The sequence below is a fragment of the Ascidia mentula genome, chromosome 8 (assembly GCF_947561715.1).
Source record: "Ascidia mentula chromosome 8, kaAscMent1.1, whole genome shotgun sequence".
NCBI lineage: Eukaryota > Metazoa > Chordata > Ascidiacea > Phlebobranchia > Ascidiidae > Ascidia > Ascidia mentula.
In genome coordinates this window covers 18,488,045-18,509,300 of record NC_138573.1, presented here as the reverse complement: position 1 = coordinate 18,509,300, position 21,256 = coordinate 18,488,045, and the positions used below count along the sequence as shown (strand labels likewise).

Sequence of the window (21,256 nt, the reverse complement as noted above, 5' to 3'; positions counted from 1 at the left end):
CAATTTATCCGTTCATAGCGGGGACGATCAAATAAACGTTTATCACCGCAACCGCCTCCCCTTCCGGCTATTCATGTCACAATCATGATATTATTTCGTCACAGTTCTACAGACCTTTGGTCATCCTATTTACGAAGATGTCATCAAACTGTTGGGTGTGTTCTGCCATGCATGCCGGTAATCTTTGACCGTTTATACGAAATTGTGTGAACTGTGTAAATCTGCTAAGTGGACAGTTTTACGTGCCTTGCAAATTATATGAGAACGGCAGTCGAAAAACACGGCGAATAAGAATGTTCCAAAAACTTTTGGACCACTCAGCTCAGGTCATTTGCGAAGCATAAACAGTGACAACTTTTGTCAAAATAAACCTCAATTATAATTTTGTCAACCATGCCATCTCCACTGTAAGAGATTGTCGCTAAGATACTTGCTAACCTTCGCAGCATGTTTGGGTGTCTTCGGTGGAGATTCAACAATTCCATGAATACGTAAGGCGCATGCTTTATTTCTAGCCTTCTTAAAATGTTTCCACGCAAAACGAATTAGCAGAAATGCACGTCATTTGGCCACGTGCTCAAAAGTCGGGAGCGAGAGAGGCACGCACGTTTGTTTACTCCTTATGGAGATTTCTTTGCAGCTCGCTTGAAAGATTAAGTGCCACAGTTAAAAGGTTGCTTGTTAACAATTGCATGTAAGAGAAACACACCAGCGCTTCTCGATAAACATGCAGCGATCCCCGTCATTCCACCGCGAACCGCACTTCGGGCGTGGCACGCGCCTCTCTTTGTTAGAAGGCGCAAGCCACTGCCCACAATCGTAAACGTTGATACGTCACAAGCGAGTCGCGCGCCGAATCTGAAAGTGCGACATGCCGCTTTCTGTGATTTGCGACGATGTGACGAGCGAGTCTGGGATATCACCACCTGTGGTTGATGAGTCTAAAGCTATCAGCATTTTATGGAAGCAGGCAGTCAGTCGCTTTATGGCATTTAACCTGCTTTGCATTCACGCAAAGGTTAGGGGTCGGCAGCCTGAGTAAGAACGCACGCAAGCGTAGACGTTCGTGCGGAATAATAGAAGGTCGTTGCTTTTATAGGCACTTGCATACCCACGAATAACAGTTCAAGTCGAAGCATTAAAGATACGCTAGCAAGGAAGTTTCTCAGCATTCATTCGGAAAGCGCGTCTAATTGCCACCGTGCAGTGGTCATCAGGGCACTGACGGCACGTGAAAATGACCATTTACCGCAGATGTGAAAATGAGTCGCGAAAAATAATCAGCAGGTGTTGGAAGCATGCGCTGTAGGCTGTAGTTTTAGTCTTCACTCGAGGACAAATGAACTTCCAGATGAGGATATTATTGATAAAACTTGTTTGTATTGAAATGTAGTTATAGTAATAGTGTAGGAGATAAGGTTTATGCCGATATCATCTCGTGTTGGGGTTTAGTATCAATAAAATTGTCACGAGAAGATAATCATCCAAGTTTCAAAGAAAATATGAAACACAAAGTGATGATTTCATCCCTTGTGCTGCTTTTGCTTGTTTTTGATGTGGTTTCATCCCAAGGAATACGTTTTAGTACAGGTGAGTGGGACGGATAAATCCACGCTTTTTGATGTATAATTTATGTTATATGGCCATGGATTGAAATTCACGACGATTTAAGACCAATGCCAAGTAAAATATAGCAAACAAATTTGTCACGCTTTTTATCCGAATAGACTCAATATATTTGTGGCAATTTACTGTTTGGAAAGAAGCAATTTAATATCCCATAAACCTGTTTAATGCATGGAACATTCCATAAAATTATAATTCAGTGAGCCGTATCAGTCTTAATTTACCTGACCGTTCTATTCTAATGTCTTCGCAATTTGCAAAATCTCGTGTTGACAATTTTTTGAAAAGAAATCGGTCTGTCGCATAATGTCCTTTCAGGAAATGGGAATGTCACAAACCGAAATTTAACTTTCAACTACGTAAATGTTGTAATCTGTACCAACAAGAAAGAAAAATTATTGACTCCAAGGGAAGGGCGTGCCCTGTTGTAATGGGAGGACATAGAGGGAGTGGGTATCCGCCGGCAACAATAATTTGAACCTTTGACACAGATTTCGGTGGAAAATTAAACAGTGTATTTCGGGCTTTGGCAGCTGCGAAAACCAGAACGAATAGGTCAGGTCCGCAATGTTCTTTTTTGTGGTGTGCCGCTAGTCATGTTACTTTACCTAACGGTTATATGGATCAGCTGCAAAGCGCACAGTTCATTTGTATAAGCATTACAGAATCTAATTAGTAATCTCAACTTTGCCCGCGAAAAAAATGGTTTACCGGTTCCAAAACATAGATCTACATCAAGCTGTGACAGCAAACAGCAACATTGAAACTCGCCGTTTGTGATGCATGTTGTAGTAAATGATGTGGGCGGATGGATGACTACATTGAACAAATACGTTTCAGCGATATTTTAGACAATAATCTTTTTGATCTATTACGCTCCAGCTTCTGTCTTGCTTGGAAACCTACCTTTCACCTTATTTGGTTGCGCGTTCTGATTACCAGGAAAATATCAGGTTTCACTCAACTTTTCAAAATCCCAATTCGTGGATAGTCCGCGTATCACACCATGTTGCTCGAAACACACAAATTATTTATATCATGTTCGGAAAGCGCATGATATGAAGGCTGGCCTTTTAATAATACCACAGTGAACACATGGCACGTTTGGTCACAAAATGAAAATTGTTTCAAGCGGGAACTCTCGTGTAAAGGCCAGTATTTAATTGACGCAAAATACTTTATTTGGTTTTCTGTCTTATAGCAGTAAGAATGTGCAATGTCTCAGAATTAAAAACTTCTTTTCCTTTTCAGGAGTTCAATCTTGCCGATGTAAGATGTCTGTGTACAAACGTTCGCGATGTTCTCTTGCACCTTCCGACGTGACCGCTGAAGCGTGCGAAGCACGTGGTTGTTGTTATGACGCAACAATACGCCGCGTATTCTTTTTCTCTATTGCGCCCAGATGTTTCCAGGCAACAGGTGTAAAAATATTACTCATAATTTCGAGTAAATTTTATATTTTCATCTTTTCGGATTTTAGCTCAAGCAAGACTTTCTTTGATACATAAGTTAACTGTTGAATTAAGGCGTTTTAGGCCTTTTTTAACATTCATTGAGAAAAGTTTGTGTGAATTCGGAGTTAATGTAAGTTCTCCAAAATTTTTCAATAATAAGTTTTGATCATCGCATTTTAGAGCAACACCAACACCAGTTTGAAATAGTTCCCACAAATTAGCTTTTACTGCATATAAGATTGTAGCAGTTTTGTCTAAACGACTTGCGCGGGTCATCGAACGAACCCTGCTAGTTTGGAAGGATTAACGTCGATAATTTTTTCAGGTGATTGCGCGGAAAAGAAATGTGAGATTCCGCTTCTGCAACGCCAAAACTGCGGGTTTTTACACAAATACGCTTGTCATCGTGCTGGATGTTGCTATGACTACAGGAGTACGCCTCGTTGCTACAGAGCCACAGGTTAAGATTTTATTGTGTTTGTTATGGTTATAACATCAAAGTGACGTTGTTGGTTACAGTTAGCTTATTACTCGCCTTGTAGAAGATTTAACAATAATATGTTGATCGTGATAGTTACATAAATGTATTTATGTTAGATCAACAATGTTTCTTGCGGTACGCATCAAGATATAGGAAAGTTGGTTTTGTGTCAACATGTTGTTGGACTGTTTTGGATTTGGCCAAAAACTATGTTGAAATTTATCAAAAATCTTTCGTGTTTGTTTATCCGTGCTTGAATATAAATACAAAAGAAAAAGTAAAACTTTGTAGCCCGATTCTTCCGGCCGGCAAACGAACAATCTGAACTTGTCAGCACTGCAGCGTCAAACAGCGGAGATCGTGATTTTGTAAGGTGGTCCGCATGGGGGCCCTGGGGAGCTTGCTCACAAACTTGTTCGCCGGGATCTCGCACAAGAAGGCGACAATGTTTGAGAAGAGGTGAAGTCATGATAAATTACTGGACGATATTTTGTTGTTTTCTATGGTTGTGAACGCCCTCAAGATACTGATTACAAATAATTATTTGTGTCTATTTGTAAGACTTGAAAACAAAACTTCCTTACATTCTTGAGGATGAAAAAAAATCCATGTTAAAGAACCGTGAAACTCACAAACGAGACAGAAAATCACAAAAACTTCATGAGGACGCGTCTTATTTTTGCAGAGCGTCCAATTCTTTCACAATTTTGTGGCCAAAGCCTCGACACCGAAACAAATTCATGTAACTCTCATCTCTGCCAAGCGTGGGGTTTGTGGGCGGAATTCGGAGCTTGTTTTAAGACGTGCGGTGGCGAAGGGAGAATTTACGCAACCAGGTAACATCTGCGGGAAGGAGTAAATTTAACTCCCCTAAATATTTTACACTGTATTTCGCAACGTTGTTTTCAACAATAATTTGAGTGCACGACATTCATCCAAATATTTTGTAAAATATGCGCAACCTATTTTAATATACTTCGCCTACTTGGTTATATATGTACATATAGCATTAGGCAGCATAATACACTTCTACATCGTCACTTTGAACATATTAAGTAACTGACTGTTTGAGAATTTATCGCACAAATTGTATTTTAGACAGAATAATGTTTATAAGAACTGTTAATGACCAGAGTTTGAAACATGCAATGTTTATAACTTAAGCGAACACCCTGTGCCTTCCTTATAAGGCTTGCTTGCTTCTCCCCTCACAAGTTACTTTGTACTTCCAATAACACTTCAATATCCCACAGGCGTTGTTTAACTTCCGGAAACATTGGAAACAATTTGTGTTCGACCGTAATAAGGAAATGTACCACACCTGCGTGTCCTGTTATATCGACTGCTAACTGGGGTAGTTGGAGTTCATGGGGAGGATGTTCATCCAGATGTGATCGCGGTGTAACTCACAGGTTTGTGCTGGAAAGATTAAAATCAGTGTTTAAACTCCCGGGAGGGAAACGCGAAGCAAAACCAACAACTCTGTCTTGCCAAATTTCAATATGTTGTACAACCTTTTGTATCAATCCATTGTTGTATCTTTATCAAAGCATGTTTTCTGGGCAAACTCATGAACATTGAAATGATTTTTGTTGATTTCGAATCATTTGAAATCGAAACCCACGGTAACTAAAATTTTAATGAAAATCTCGCTTGCTTCATCCCTATCACAATTCTTCACATCTAAAACAGAGTCATCTTAAATAAGTTTTGCATTTCAACGTTTGCGATATAGTAACTATAGAATCAATTAGTGAAAAAAAGGCAAGGAGTTTTCTAATTACAGAACCAGGCCATGTTTGTTAAGCGGAGCACCTGTGAACGGAAACGCTTGCTCAAGACGTGGAGTTTCATTGAGTTTCGCCCGCAGCTGGCAAACCAGACCTTGTAACCATCACATGTGCATGTTATGGAGTCCCTTCTCCATTCCACGACCTTGCCCCAATCACTGCAGTGACGTCGCGGCTGTGCGAGTGTCAACCAGACACTGTTTGCTGGGTGGAGGAGCGAGAACTGAGAAGGAGAGGAGGGAGTTTGCGATGTGTTCGTCCGTCACACAAAACTGTCCTCGCGTCACTTGCAAGGTACCAACACAACCAACCACACAGAGATTTGTTCCGTTTGTGACGCAGACCACACTGGTTCCCATAATAACCAGTACAATGGCGACCACAACCAGGAGAACAACAACACCTGTAACTACAACAACATTGGCAAGAACAACAACACCTGTAACTACAACAACATTGGCAAGAACAACAACAGCAACGTCCGCGGTTACAGAAACTTTTGCACCCACAGAAAAACCAACAACAACTGCACCCACAACAACAAAACTTGCAACAACAACAGCCACAACAACAACAACAGCACCCACAACAACAACAGCCACAACAACAACAACAGCACCCACAACAACAACAGCCACAACAACAACAACAGCACCCACAACAACAACAACAGCACCGACAACAACCACAGTACATACAACAACAACAGCACCCACAACAACCACAGTACATACAACAACTACTTTAAATAGCAGACAGATCCTAACTTCGGCCGCAGCTTCCTCAATTGAAGGAAAAGTGACGTCATTTTTCGGACTATTGACGTCAGCTTCTACTCCGTCAACTACTACGAGGACCCAATCAGCTTCGATGCCAGTGGCATCACCCAAAATGACGTATTCCTGGAGTAATTGGTCACCTTGTTCTCGTTCTTGCGGGCCGGGAATCCAGACTAGATTTAAAAGCTGTTACGATGGGTGAGTGAATTAATGTACTGGAAAGTGTGTATTTGATTTCGGTGAAGATTTACTCCTTTAAGATCCATTGTGTTTGTCATGGTCTGCTATAATAATTTGTTTATGAACAAAATTATGTGGAAAAAAATTAGGTTTAGGTATAACTTTGTAATTGCTCTGTAAACTTTTCCCAGTTACGGCAATGACGTCAGTCACAACGTCAGTGATTGCGCAATGGACAAAGTGAGAGACGAGAGACGTTGCAACAGCCACCTGTGTCCGATGTGGGCGAGTTGGGGTCCGACATTCTGTCTGGAAGATTGTGAGATTATCGACAACCGTTTGAAGACAGCGACCCGAAACCTGACTCGTGATTGCAAAATTGAAGTGAACGATAAAGGTACGTGGGCATGGTTAGGAAACGTGATTGTTAAAATCAGTTGTTATTTTTTACGGTGATTTGTTGTGAATTATGCGTCAAAAGTATCTCTGTAATTTTCACTTTTGCTATATTATATTTGCGGTATATATAGTACAGCGTGTGTCATTTTCACACTTTTTCAGGAGACGAAAAATGTCACAAGAAGTCGCTACGGTGTTCCTCATATTGTCCCACCCCCGCTGTGACGTCACAATGGTCAGATTGGGGGCAGTGGTCACAATGTTCGGATGAGTGTGCTCCAGGCAACAGAACGAGATCGAGAAAATGCTCTGTGACGTCAGAATGTCAAGGTGATAGCGAGGAGCAGGAATCGTGCAATGTGGGCACATGCAAGGTGGTTTATTCGATGTATTTCGCTAATCTTGTCTAAAAACCCTCTATTATGATAAATTTCTCAACCTCTAGAATTGGTCAGAATGGTCAGATGCGCCCTGTAGCGCCCCCTGCGGCGGACAAATCGTGTCCAAACGACGTTGTCTTGACAACGGCACTATGGGTACTCAAGCGTGCCACGAACGCTCCGAATCGTGCAGTGATGACGCGGCTTGCAAAGGCGATGACGTCATGGATTTTCTGTTTCTGGTCGACTCCACCGATCACGTGGACGACTGCAAAAGTTTGCAAAAGAAAGGTTCAAAAGTACCGGTGACGTCAGAATTTATCAACAACGTCACGACTCCTGTTAATTGGAAGATGCGGGAGTTCATTAAGAGGTTTGTTGTTTTCACTTCCTGTGAAAGATGCCTTAAACATTGGTGTTCGGTTGAAAGTTGTTCCATGGTTATTTATAATCGTTCGTTGATTGCATTGCTTCTATCCTATAAGCTCCGTCACATTCCTTTAGTGTTACCCAAGTACATTTCAAAGGTTTCAAAGTTGCATTTGTGGCTGAAACATTTGTGAGTACGTTGAGTTTATCAACATTTTTTTGTTAGTTTCTCGGAAGGTTGGAAAACTAAAGGAAGCATGAAGACGAGAGTGGCGGTTCAAATGATTAGCGGAGTTTGCAAAAGTAGAACGGGACGCAATCTTAATCTTATGAGAAATTTCACTGATTTGGATGAGCAGTTTTCAAGCGAGGCAAGTTTAATTTTTATCTTTACAGAAATTCTTGATTTTACTTCGTTTAAATGTATTTGTTGCTTTTTTGGTAATTTCGTTGCTTTTACATACGATTTTACATACTTATTTTCTTTTAAATTGTTTTGGAATGCTAACTTTCACCACCTTAGTTACTATATCACTTTTTTGTCCATGTAAACTTCCTTTGAACTGAATTTCTTGGGCACAAATTCATTTGTTTTTTATCTTGTTACATTCCAAACTGTAAATTCCGAATACTTTTCCATTTGTTGAACAGATTGACAACCTTCCTTACCTCTGCGGACGATTCTGGCTTGACTGGGCCCTGAGATGTACGACACGAAACGTTCTGCTGCCATCTACCGGAGGCCGACCAAATGTACCCACCGTCGTGGTGGCGCTATTGAGTTATGTTCCCCCTTTTTCAAGGCCGAGCAGTAAGTGCTCAGTTATTTCAAATATAAACATAACAATATTTAAACTCAGAAAACTACCTACAGACCGAGCATATCTCGCCCTTTGAGATATTTGGACTATTAGCACGAATTTACTGTGGTTTGCACAAATGTTGGCCTGCTTGGTACCTTAAACCATCAAGAGCAATACAACAATATTAACTACGGTTTCGTTTCTCAATCTTGGCTACCTCAATTTGACCTCTATGATTGGTTGCTTTAAATTATTCAAAATACACTCCAGAGCAGTTTCAAGAACTCACAATAAATTCTAAGATTTGTTTTTTGCATAAATTATTAACTTATATATCTGGTATTTTCCAATGAGTAAGTTTGCTTTGTTCGGTCAGGACCCTATCGTTGTCAGTTAGTCTACGCATGCCCCAACCTTCCAGAATTTTTGATGACGTTCACGCTTACATTTCAGATTTTCTGCTTTCTGCCATTTCACAAGAACTCGCCAACAAGGGAGTCCCGGTGATTACCGCCTCCGCCACGCCCCCAGAGCGCATGTCTGCCCTCGGGCGGTCGAAACACAGTGAGATGCTCCGTACCCTCTCGTGTCGTTACGCATCCGAATGTCCGCTCTACTTGGGTTCAATATGGGACAATTCGGGGGATTCCCCCGCGCAGAGAATCAGACATGCCTTGAGTTATTACGCTTTCATTTAAATTTATGAGTTTGAGTTTTTATTGCGCGTTATCGCTGTTCGTCTGGTTTTATTATTTTCGTTTTCCGTTTGTTGCTGTATCAAGTTCGAATGTTCAGGAGAATTAAATAGCGTTTGTAATGTAGGACAGTGGTTTAGGTTTTATTGTGCAACGATAAAAGTATGCAGCAGCTACACTAAGACATGCCTGAATAAAAATTAGTCACGTTCCCGCCCAAAAGTTTTAATCAATGACCTCAATTGATTTGGAAATATTTGCCAAACTTACACCATTAACCCCTGGAAATTAATGTCGTTAATGTCGGTCCATGCGCAATATTTCCTCATGTGTGTTTCAAAACTTCGCTTCGCAGCCTTGAAATCGGATGAGATGGAAGCAAGTTTACGGGCTGAAGGTGGTTGATTCGCATCGGCATCATGTACTTTATATCCGGCCGTCGTTTCACCTTCATAAAATAAAAACTTTACATGCCGCCCTTCAAAATACGATTTTACAACCTAGAAACCAAGTGGTCGTGATCGCCATCAATGAAACATTGCGCCGTGTATGACGTAACAAGGTTTACATTGTGATAAAGCTACCCCAAATATTGAAATTAGTCCACCCTTGAATTTGAAAGTTGGCTAATTTGGTTGCACGGCTATTGTAACGTTTAGTAGACTGCAGTGTTAGTTTATTGTTTGTTTCTCTTGGTAAAAGCGGCTTTTCTCTTGCTTCCAAATAAAGTTGGCACAATCGTAAACGTTGTTACGTCACAAGCAAGTCGCGCGCCGGCGACTTGGAAATCTGAAAGTGCGATATGCCGCTTTCTGTGATTTGCGACGATGTGACCAGCTTGTCTGAGATATCACCTGCGCTTGATGAGTCGATTTAAAGTTATCAGAATTTCATGGAAGCAGGCAGTCGGTGATCAGCAGCTGTTAAAAAACAATGCGGTGTAGGCAGTTGTGAAACAGCAGATGTGAAAATGCAGTCGCGAAAAATAATCAGCAGGTGTTGGAACCATGCGCTGTGGGTCGTAGTTTTGTCTTCACTCGAGGACAAATGAACTTCCAGTAGAGGTTGCGCGATGTTAGACAAATCGCAAAATATCGAAAACTTGTTTGTATTGACATGTAGTTGTAGTAATAGTGTAGGAGATAAGGTTTATGCCGATATCATCTCGTGTTGGGGTTTAGTATCAATAGAATTGCCACGAGAAGATAATCATCCAAGTTTCAAAGAAAATATGAAACACAAAGTGATGATTTCATCCCTTGTGCTGCTTTTGCTTGTTTTTGATGTGGTTTCATCCCAAGGAATACGTTTTAGTACAGGTGAGTGGGACGAATAAATCCACGCTTTGATGTAGTTTACGTTATTTGCGTCATTTATGTCTACATGTCTGGCCATGGATTGAAATTCACGACAAATTAAGACCAATGCCAAGTGAAATAGCAAACAAATTCGTCACGCTTTTTATCCGAATAGACTCAATATATTTGTGGCAATTTACTGTTTGAAAGAAGAAGCAATATAATTTCCCATAAACCTGTTCAATGCATAAAACAATCCAGAAATCTATGATACAGCAGTAAGCCGTATCAGTTTTAATTTGCTTGACCGTTCTATTCTAATGTCTTCGCAATTTGCAAAATCTCGCGTTAAAATTTTTAAAAAAAGGAATCAGTCTGCCTCAAGGCACACGACGATCTGTGAATCATGCGCTCGTACACTCTCGCTTAAGATACGGTCTTCTAGCATGTGGTTTTTCTAGTCCGTCACTACTACATCCTCTAGTGGTTATGCAGAATCGGGCACTGCGCTTAGTCACCAATAGCTCTTTTTGCACCCATACCTGGCAACTACACGTGAAAACCAAAATTCTGCCCATTCATTTAATGCATGAACTACAACTTGGAAAGTTCGTACACAAATACAAAAATCAGCATTTGCCACCAGCTTTCAACAATTATTTTACACTATTTGCTAAAGTTCATGCCCACACAACCAGAAGTTAAACAAGCCACAAATATTTTCTCCCACGTGCATCATCGGAATTGGGCAAAAAAACTTAAATTACAAAGGCGTAGAAATTTGGAACAACATTCCAGAAAACATCAAATAGTTCAGTTTGGCCGGATTCCACAAAGCACTGCACTCATTTCCTCTCGATTCACTTGAATTTACACAACAACACGTGGGAGAGGTAAACACCCCCCATCAATTAATCAAACAATTATCGTAAACTTGCCGTCAGCACGTGCCTAAAGTCCAAGGAAATCCCGACAAATGTATTCACACCGTTTAATGCCTTCTGTTAACCCAAAAGCTCATTGATGTAAGATACGAAACACATTTTCTTTATTTGTAAAAAAAATGCAAAGTTTCCTTTCTAATTGCCGATTTGTGTTTTTCCTTTTGCAACGCTTGTACCTTGCATAGGGCCGGTCCTATAACCAAGAATGGTTCCACCGGTCCCTCGTCACCGTCTACAAACAAATTGTCCACCGCAATTTGTACTAAATTTTCGCTGACGTTTCGGATTTTGGCAGCTGCGAAAACCAGAACGAATAGGTTAGGTCCGCAAAGTTCTGTTTGGTGGTGTGCCGCGAATCATGTTACCTTACCTAACGGTTATATGGGTCAGTTGGAAAGCGCACAGTTCATTCGAATAAGCTTCATAGAATCTAATTGTTTAAAGTGTATCCTCAGAGTGAACAGATAGAGCTATTTGTATAAAATTAAATCTCCCATAGTACAGGTGCAAAAATGCCACACAAATCTCAGGTGTTCCGCGAAAACAAATGGTTTATCGGTTCCAAAACTATGAATCTACATTAACTTTCATCAAGCTGTGATGAATTTTGACAGAAAGAACGTTATGTTTTAAACTTAATGTTGCCAGGTCCGTTCAATGAAAAAGTTCTGGAACCACTCTCAACAACCGTGAAACTCGTCGTTTGCAATGCATGTTGTAGTAAATGATGTGGGCGGATGGTTGACTACATTGAACAAATACGTTTCGGCGATATTTTAGACAATAATCTTTTTGATCCATTACGCTCCTGCTTCTGTTTACTTGGAACCGAAAAAATCATGCGCTTTCCAGACATCATGTGAATCATTTTGTTGTGTTGCGAGCAACGTGATGTGATACGAGGGCAAATCCACGACTTTTCAGAAAACCAAACCTTATTTGGTTGCGCGTTCTGATTACCGGGAAAATGTCAGGTTTCACTTCAAAATGCCAATTTGTGGATTTGCCCTCGCATCACACCATGTTGCTCGAAACACAAGGAAATGATTTATATCTTGTCTGGAAAGCGCATGGTAAGGGCTGGCTTTTTAACAATACCACAGTAGAACACGTACACGTTGTCAAGGTCTCTAAGCACGTTTGGGCAAAAAATGAAAATTGTTTCAAGCGAAAACTTCCGTGTAAAGGCCGGTATTTAATTGAGGCAAAATTCTGTCTTACAGGAGTGAGAATGTGCAATGTCTCAGAATTGAAAACTTCCTTTCCTTTTCAGGAGTTCAATCTTGCCGATGTAAGATGTCTGTGTACAAACGTTCGCGATGTTCTCTTGTACCTTCCGACGTGACCGCTGAAGCGTGCAAAGCACGTGGTTGTTGTTATGACGCAACAATACGCCGCGTATTCTTTTTCTCCATTGCGCCCAGATGTTTCCAGGCAACAGGTGTCAAAATATTACACATAATTTGGAATAAATTTTTATTTTTATCTTTTCTGATTTTAGCTCAAGCAAGACTTTCTTTGGTACATAAGTTAACTGTTGAATTAAGGCGTTTTAGGCCTTAAGCGCAATATAGAAGAGTTTTTTGCATTTGAGATGCATGAGTTTTCCAAATTGTTTCACTAATAAGTTTTGATCGTTGCATAATAGAGCAATAATAACACCAGCTTCCATGGCACACAAGATTGTAACAGTTTTGTCTAAACGACTTGCACAGGTCACTAATGATTATGAACCCTGTTAATTTGGAAGGAATTAACTTCAATAATTTTTTCAGGTGATTGCGCGGCAAAGAAATGCGAGATTCCACTTCTGCAACGCCAAAACTGCGGCTATTTATACAAGTATGCTTGTCATCGTGCTGGCTGTTGCCATGACTACAGGAATACGCCTCATTGCTACAGAGCCACAGGTTAAAATTTTATTGTGTTGTCATGGTTATAACATCAAAGTGACCTTGTTGGTTACAGTTAGCTTATTATTCGCCTTGTAGAAGATTTAACAATAATATGTTGATCGTGATAATTAGACAAATATATTTATGGTAGATCAACAATATTTCTTGCGGTACGCATCAAGATATAGGAAAGTTGGTTTTGTGTCAACATGTTGTTGGACTGTTTTGGATTTGCCCAAAAACTATGTTGAAATTTACAAAAAACGCTTTATATCTGTCTTGTTTGATTATCCGTGCTTGAATATAAATTTATAAGAAAAAGCAAACTTTGTAGCCCGATTCTACCGGCCGGCAAACGAACAATCCGAACTTGTCAGCACTGCAGCGCCAAACAGCGGTACTAATGATTTTGTAAGGTGGTCCGCTTGGGGGCCCTGGGGAGCTTGCTCGCAATCTTGTTCGCCGGGATCTCGCACAAGAAAGCGACAATGTTTGAGAACAGGTGTGTTGACACGATTTGACGATATTTTGTTCTTTTCTATGCTTGTGAACGCCCTCACGAAACTGATTACAAATAATTATTAGTGTCTATTTGTAAGACTTGAAAACAAAACTTCCTTACATTCATGAGGATGAAAAAAAATCTATCTCTGTTAAAGAACCGTGAAACTCACAAACGAGACAAAAAAATCATAAAACTCCATGAGGACGCGTCTTATTTTTGCAGAGCGTCCAATTCTTTCACAATTCTGCGGCCAAAACGTCGACACCGAATCAGGTTCATGTAACTCTCATCTCTGCCAAGTGTGGGGTTTGTGGGCAGAATTCGGAGCTTGTTCTATGACGTGCGGTGGCGAAGGGAGAATTTACGCAACCAGGTATCCCCTGCTTTCCCGCGCACATGTACGGGAAGGAGTAAATTTTTCTCCGCTGCATCATATTTACGTTTTGCGACGTTGTTTTCAATTATGAGTGCACGACATTCATCTAAATATTTTCCAAAACATGTGCAACACATTTTAATATACTTTGTATACTTGTATAGCATTAGACAGCATAATACAGCACTTGCACATCATTATCACTTTGAATATATTCAGGAGCTGATTTAACGTCATTCTGCTTGAGAAATATTCGCACATGTCGTGTGTACAGACTACAGTTTAGAAAAACTGTTGATGACCAGAGTTTGAAACATGCAATGTTTATAACTTACGAGAACACCCTGTGCCTTCCTTATAAGGCTTGCTTGCTTCTTCCCTCACAAGTTACTTTGTACTACCAATAGCACTTTAATATCCCGCAGGCGTTGTTTAACTTCCGGAAACATGGGAAACAATTTGTGTTCGACCGGAATAAGGAAATGTACCAGACCTGCGTGTCCTGTTATACCGACTGCTAACTGGGGTAGTTGGAGTTCATGGGGAGGATGTTCATCCAGATGTGATCGCGGTGTAACTCACAGGTTTGTGCCGGAAAGATTAAAATCAGTGTTTAAACTCCTGGAAGGGAAACGCGAAGCAAAACCAAACACTGTGTCTTGCCAAATTTCAATATGTTGTATAACCTTTTGTATCAATCCATTGGTGTTTCTTTATCAAGGCATATTTTAAGGGCAATCTTATGAACATTGAAATGTTTTTTGATAACTTCCAATCATTTGAAATCGAAAGCCACGGCAACTTGTAAAATTTTAATGAAAATCTCGCTTGCTTCATCCCTATCACCAATTCTTTGCATCTAAACCAGAATCATATTAGATACGTTTTGCATTTCAAAGTTTGCGATATGGTAACTATAGAAACAATCAGTGAAAAAAAGGCAAGGAGTTTTGAAATTGCAGAACCAGGCCATGTTTGTTAAGCGGAGCACCTGTGAACGGAAACGCCTGCTCAAGACGTGGAGTTTCATCGAGTTTCGCCCGCAGCTGGCAAACCAGACCTTGTAACCATCACATGTGCATGTTATGGAGTCCCTTCTCCATTCCACGACCTTGCCCTAATCACTGCAGTGACGTCACGGCTGTGCAAGTGTCAACCAGACACTGTTTGCTGGGTGGAGGAGCGAGAACTAAGAAGGAGAGAAGGGAGTTTGCGATGTGTTCGTCCGTCACACAAAAATGTCCTCGCGTCACTTGCAAGGTACCAACACAACCAACCACACAGAAATTTGTTCCGTTTGTGACGCAGACCACACTGGTTCCTATAACAACCAGTACAATGACGACTATAACCAGGAGAACAACAACACCTGCAACTACAACAACATTGGCAAGAACCACAACAGCAACGTCCGCGGTTACAGAAACTTTTGCACCCACAGAAGAACCAACAACAACAGCACCCACAACAACAACAGCCACAACAACATCAGCCACAACAACAACAGCCACAACAACAACAGCACCCACAACAACAACAGCCACAACAACAACAGCACCCACAACAACAAAAGCCACAACAACAACAGCACCCACAACAACAGCACCCACAACAACAACAGCACCCACAACAACAACAGCACCCACAACAACAACAACAGCACCCACCACAACCACAGCACCCACAACAACAACAACAGCACCCACAACAACAACAGCCACAACAACAGCAGCACCCACAACAACAACAGCCACAACAACAACAGCAGCCACAAAAACAACAGCCACAACAGCAACAGCACCCACAACAACAACAACAACAGCCACAACAACAACAGCACCCACAACAACCACAGCACCCACAACAACAACAGCACACACAACAACAACAGCACCCACAACAACAACAGCACCCACAACAACAACAACAGCACCCACAACAACAACAGCACCCACAACAGCACCCACAACAACAACAATAACAGCACCCATAACAACAACAACACCCACAACAACAACAGCACCCACAACAACAACAGCACTCACAACAACAACAGCACCCACAACAACTACTTTAAATGGCAGACAAATCCTAACTTCGGCTGCAGCTTCCACAATTGAAGGAAAAGTGACGTCATTTTTCGGACTAATGACGTCACAATGGTCAGATTGGGGGCAGTGGTCACACTGTTCGGAAGAGTGTGCTCCGGGTAACAGAACGAAATCGCGAAAATGCTCTGTGACGTCAGAATGTCAAGGTGATAGCGAGGAGCAGGAATCGTGCAATGTGGGCACATGCAAGGTGGTTATCCGATGTATTTCGCTAATCTTGTCCAAAAATCCTCTATTATAATAAATTCTCAATCTCCAGAATTGGTCAGAATGGTCGGATGCGCCTTGTAGCGCCCCCTGCGGCGGACGAATCGTGTCCAAACGACGTTGTCTTGACAACGGCACTGTGGGTACTCAAGCGTGCCACGAACGCTCCGAATCGTGCAGTGATGACGCGGCTTGCAAAAGCGATGACGTCATGGATTTTTTGTTTCTCGTCGACTCCACCGACCACGTGGACGACTGCAAAAGTTTAAAAAAAAACGGTTTAAAAGTACCGGTGACGTCAGAATTTATCAACAACGTCACGACTCCCGTTAATTGGAAGATGCGAGAGTTCATCAAGAGGTTGGATAAGTTTGATGTTTTTAAGTTCTTGTGAAAGATGCCTTAAGTATTGGTGTTCGGTTGAAGGTTGTTTCATGGTTATTTATACTCGTTCGTTGATTGCTTCTATCCTATAAGCTCCGTCACATTTCTTTAGTGTTACCCAAGTACATTTCAAGAGTTTCAAAGTTGCATTTGTGGCTGAAACATTGTGACTACGTCACGTTGAGTTTATCAACATTTTTTTGTTAGTTTCTCGGATGGTTGGAAAACTAAAGGAAGCATGAAGATAAGAGTGGGGGTTCAAATGATTAGCGGAGTTTGCAAAAGTAGAACGGGACGCAATCTTAATCTGATGCGAAACTTCACTGATTTGGATGAGAAGTTTTCAAGCGAGGCAAGTTTAATGTTTGTCTTTACAGAAATTCTTGATTTTACTTCGTTTAAATATATTTGTTGCTTTTTTGGTAATTTCGTTGCTTTTACATACGATTTTACATACTTATTTTTCTTTTAAATCGTTTTTGGAATGCTTACTTTCACCACCTTGGTTAGTATTTCACATGTTTGTGCATGTAAACTACCTTTGGGCACAAAAAACAGAATTTCTTGGGCTCAAATTCATTTGTTTTTTATCTTGTTACATTCCAAACTATAAATCCGAATACTTTTTATTTGCTGAACAGATTGACAACCTTCCTTACCTCTGCGGACGATTCTGGCTTGACTGGGCCCTGAGATGTACGACACAAAACGTTCTGCTGCCATCTACCGGAAACCGACGAAATATACCCACCGTCGTGGTGGCGCTACTGAGTTATGTTCCCCCTTTATCAAGGCCGAGCAGTAAGTGCTCAGTTATTTCAAATATAAACATAGCAATATTTAAACTCAGTGAACTACCTACAGACCGAGCATACTCGCCCTTTGAGATATTTGGGCTATTAGCACGAATTTACTGTGGTTTACACAAATGCAGAATATTTGATGACATTTACGCCTGCATTTCAGATTTTCTGCTTTCTGTCATTTCACAAGAACTCGCCAACAAGGGAGTCCCGGTGGTTACCGCCTCCGCCACGCCCCCAGAACGCATGTCTGCCCTCGGGCGGTCGAAACACAGTAAGATGCTCCGTACCCTCTCGTGTCGTTACGCATCCGAATGTCCGCTCTACTTGGGCTCAATATGGGACAATTCGGGGGATTCCCCCGCACAGAGAATCAGACATGCCTTGAGTTATTACGCTTTCATTTAAATTGATGACTTTAAGTTTTTATTGCGCGTTATCGCTGTTCGCCCGGTTTTATTATTTTCGTTTCCTGTATGTTGCTTGTATCAAGTTCGAATGTTCAGGAGAATTAAATAGCGTTTGTAATGTGGAGGACAGTGGTTTAGGTTTGATTAGGCAATGATAAAAGTATGCAGCAGCTACCCTAAGAAATGCCTGAACAAAAATTAGTCACGTTCCCGTCAAAGGAACCAGTTTTAATTAACGAGCTTAATTGATTTGGAAATATTTGCCAAAAAAAAATCTTACACCATTATCGGATGAGTCAAATTTACTAAATAAATAAAATGTGCCCTCAGGAATGACTTTAAGCATTTTGCTCATGTAGATCTTGTGATTACTGCATCGAACTGTTTATATTCATCACAATTTCGCCTCCGCCTATACTAAAGTACCCTGATATTATTTCTGTACAACCAGCTTCCTCAAGTAAGATGTAAGAACACAATTTTGGCAATTCATAGCATTTGTGTAGCATGCAAACTAAAACGACCACCATTATTTGCTTGACATCGTATTGGCAAAACACTAATACAAATAAATTACAAATATTTTTTACTTTATGGATTTTATGGTGCAATATTAAATCGCTGCTATATGACCCCATTTTTGGACAGAAACACAACGAAAAGAAACAGTTAAAAATCAAGGTCTGCTGATTTAACTGCTTTTCACAAAGTAGAGTTAAAATCTCTGCAGCGAGGCCATGTAGTTCAACAAGACTTGATTTTTCATTTTGTTCACTGACAAGTCGTAATGCACGCCATCATAGCTGATCACCTTCTGCCCAAACCCCTGGAAATCCATGACGTCAATGTCGGTCCATGCACAATATTTCGTCATGTGTGTTTCAAAACTTCGCAACCTTGAAATCGGATGAGATCGAAGCAAGTTTACGGGCTGAAGGAGGCCAAGTCGCATCGGCATCATGTACTTTATATCCGGCCAGCGTTTCACCTTCATAAAATAAAAACTTTTCGTCTCGTCTTTCAGAATACGATTTTGCAACCTAAAAACCAAGTGGTCGTGATCGCCATCAATGGAATAATAACGCTGTGTATGACGTAATAAGGTTTATATTGTAATAGAGCGACCCTAAAGCGGTATGGGGAAATTAAGTTAACCCATAAGTTCGAGCAAAGCGACAGAGTTGTGCTTTAAGTTGGCTAATTTGGTTGCCCGGCTATTGTAACGTTTAGTAGACTGCGGTGTTAGTTTATTGATTTTCTTGGTAAAAGCGGCTTTTCGTCTTAAAATTCTGCTTGAAAACCACTAAACGCGCGGTTCGTTGTTTCGTATACAAACCTGTGGCGGCTGATCGGCGTAATGAAGCCGTATAAGTCTTACAGCGCGATCCAAATACTTCCAAATAACGTTGGCAGCATGATATCGCTCATGAAATCCAACACTAACAAGTAAAAGAACTCCCTCCTTTCCAATATTACTCCGCACAAGTTCCAGGAATTCTTCGGCGTATCGTTTGTTGTAGTATCGTTTAAGTTGGGCTCGAAAGGTGACGTTGCGTCCACCGCATAGCTCGTTTTTGTACTTCATATCTTCGAACTTCTCCGACAATTGTCTACGCAACAATGGATGAGACAATCACACAAATATAAGCAGGCGCATCCGCCACAATTCCGAATCTTCTAAGCTTACAGTCTCGAATATTTGACGAACTTAGTTATCGACTCGAATGTTTCTACAACCAACATTTACAATACCTGCACAGTTTCCACGTGGTAAAAGCCGAATCCGAACAATATTCCAGCGCTTCTTGCGTCATAATGTTTCGCCAGGCTCCAGTGATTTCACGATCCGTTAGAATCATCAACATTGCGAGGTACATACTTCGCGCGTAAGAGTCCCCTACGTAGTATATATCGTCATAAGGTGACGCGCTGATGACGTCACATGCTTGGTCACGTGTGTAGTTATGCCATAGGCATCTGACGTCGTCGGTTTGCCACTGACGAAGCGAGGCATGGTGAAAGGTTCTTGAATCTACACAGCTGAATATTGTGGATTGATTTAATTGCTAGGTTTGCTTTATTGCAATAAATAATCAAACATTAAAATAACTAAACAGCAAAATAAGATGTACAAAGTGTGTTTGCAACTGAATTCGTGGTGCCAGTGAAACTATTAATTTGGTTTTCAAAATGCCCCCGTTTTTTTTGTTTTGTTCGGGAGTAACTCAATACATATATTTCACGAATTATCACAGACCGCCCACTTGGGATTATAAGTCATAAAAGACATTATAGACCAAATCAGAAATATGTTAAATATTGCGAAAGATTATTTTGTTAATCTAAAACTTACTTCGGGCATCGGCAATATGATGACGTTCCATTTACACACATGCCCCACTGTTTGTTGCTACAACATGGTGTAGAGGAGGTAGAATTACACCACTGACCAACTTTGCGTCCAGTCGGCGTTGCACTGCGCGACCTAAAATGTTACAAGATTGGATTACTCTTGCAGTCTTTGTGTATATGTTGGTTATTTTTTTATCGTCAAAACTTTCAACTAGTGTTTCCCAAACTCTTTTGCCCGCTAAACACCGTAGCTTTATTAAATTTAACAAACAACCCCCAGAACGCCAGTATTTCACTTGAAAAGTTTTAGTGTAAAACTATCCAGTAGCTTATGGAACCCTTCGGGTTATTTTATGGAACCGTTTAGCGTTGGGGAACCCGCTTTGGGAACCCGCTGCTGTAACAGTCATAAAGACATAAAATTGCTTCTGTTGGATAGATGTTGATGGCCTTTCATAATTGAACAGGGGCACCTTTGAAATCCGCAAGTTTTTTTGCTCCCGAAGTTATTTGAAGGAAATCCTTTCATCTTCCAAAACCTTCGCATTTCACTGTCCAGCTTCGTGGAGCGTTCTTCCATCATTTGGTTATGGGTTTGCCTATTGTTCTGTAAGGTAAGTGGCAGGGCAACCCACGATCCCATAGTTAAATTTGCCAACAAATTACTGCATTGTGGTTTCGGAAAGTTTGTCGTATCTGCTGCTTGCACGTCAACGAGCAGAGATGGAAATAAAAGCACAAAAACTGATATGCTTTCAACCATCTTTACGACCTTGCTAACTTTCCTTTCACACCAAACCGGTTAAACTGACTCCAACACGAAGACCAATTACAGATTTTTTTTATTAAATTTTCTTTTTTTTAATCGCTTTTTACCATGATGCAAAAACACCTTCAGGCAATTTACGAAAAGGGCAAAAATACGCGATTGCAACTCCACGATTGTTGGAAATTTCATGTCAAGCAAATTTAGTGAAGTCTGCTCAATCAAGCAAGTTCTCCAAATTAACTGGTT

The 21,256-nt window shown here is 40.9% G+C and overlaps 3 protein-coding genes across 3 annotated transcripts; 2 read left to right on the top strand and 1 right to left on the bottom strand.

Annotated features, from left to right (window-relative positions):
- Nucleotides 1-1,412: 1,412 nt before the first annotated feature.
- LOC145912174 (uncharacterized) lies at nt 1,413-8,959 on the top strand. Its single transcript, XM_082999580.1, has 13 exons — nt 1,413-1,590; nt 2,878-3,045; nt 3,406-3,540; nt 3,853-4,020; nt 4,247-4,397; nt 4,815-4,973; nt 5,348-6,328; nt 6,502-6,707; nt 6,872-7,083; nt 7,155-7,462; nt 7,685-7,829; nt 8,110-8,269; nt 8,715-8,959. Exons 1-13 carry the CDS (start codon nt 1,503-1,505, stop codon nt 8,957-8,959), a joined length of 3,126 nt encoding a protein of 1,041 aa, XP_082855706.1. The 5' UTR covers nt 1,413-1,502.
- A 1,138-nt stretch (nt 8,960-10,097) lies between these two features.
- Nucleotides 10,098-17,925, top strand: LOC145911516 (uncharacterized). The gene is made up of 11 exons (XM_082998897.1): nt 10,098-10,275; nt 12,472-12,639; nt 12,974-13,108; nt 13,428-13,595; nt 13,821-13,971; nt 14,400-14,558; nt 14,937-16,275; nt 16,345-16,652; nt 16,884-17,028; nt 17,318-17,477; nt 17,643-17,925. The coding sequence occupies exons 1-11, from the start codon at nt 10,188-10,190 to the stop codon at nt 17,885-17,887; spliced, it is 3,066 nt and encodes a 1,021-aa protein (XP_082855023.1). The 5' UTR covers nt 10,098-10,187; the 3' UTR covers nt 17,888-17,925.
- A 574-nt stretch (nt 17,926-18,499) lies between these two features.
- On the bottom strand, nt 18,500-20,990 carry LOC145912272 (uncharacterized). The gene is made up of 5 exons (XM_082999693.1): nt 20,715-20,990; nt 20,243-20,374; nt 19,642-19,929; nt 19,226-19,499; nt 18,500-18,877 (listed from the first exon to the last, which is right to left on the bottom strand). The coding sequence occupies exons 1-5, from the start codon at nt 20,882-20,884 to the stop codon at nt 18,605-18,607; spliced, it is 1,137 nt and encodes a 378-aa protein (XP_082855819.1). The 5' UTR covers nt 20,885-20,990; the 3' UTR covers nt 18,500-18,604.
- Nucleotides 20,991-21,256: the final 266 nt, after the last annotated feature.

Coding starts and splice junctions, on each gene's coding strand:
- LOC145912174 (XM_082999580.1), top strand. CDS start 1,503: ATGAAACACAAAGTGATGATTTCATCCCTTGTGCTGCTTTTGCTTGTT. Junction 3,046..3,405: donor CAGATGTTTCCAGGCAACAG/GTGTAAAAATAT, acceptor TAATTTTTTCAG/GTGATTGCGCGGAAAAGAAA. Junction 4,974..5,347: donor GATCGCGGTGTAACTCACAG/GTTTGTGCTGGA, acceptor TTCTAATTACAG/AACCAGGCCATGTTTGTTAA.
- LOC145911516 (XM_082998897.1), top strand. CDS start 10,188: ATGAAACACAAAGTGATGATTTCATCCCTTGTGCTGCTTTTGCTTGTT. Junction 10,276..12,471: donor AGGAATACGTTTTAGTACAG/GTGAGTGGGACG, acceptor TTTCCTTTTCAG/GAGTTCAATCTTGCCGATGT. Junction 13,596..13,820: donor GCGACAATGTTTGAGAACAG/GTGTGTTGACAC, acceptor TTATTTTTGCAG/AGCGTCCAATTCTTTCACAA.
- LOC145912272 (XM_082999693.1), bottom strand. CDS start 20,884: ATGGGATCGTGGGTTGCCCTGCCACTTACCTTACAGAACAATAGGCAA. Junction 19,930..20,242: donor TCATATTGCCGATGCCCGAA/GTAAGTTTTAGA, acceptor CACAATATTCAG/CTGTGTAGATTCAAGAACCT. Junction 18,878..19,225: donor ACGCCGATCAGCCGCCACAG/GTTTGTATACGA, acceptor TATTTTATGAAG/GTGAAACGCTGGCCGGATAT.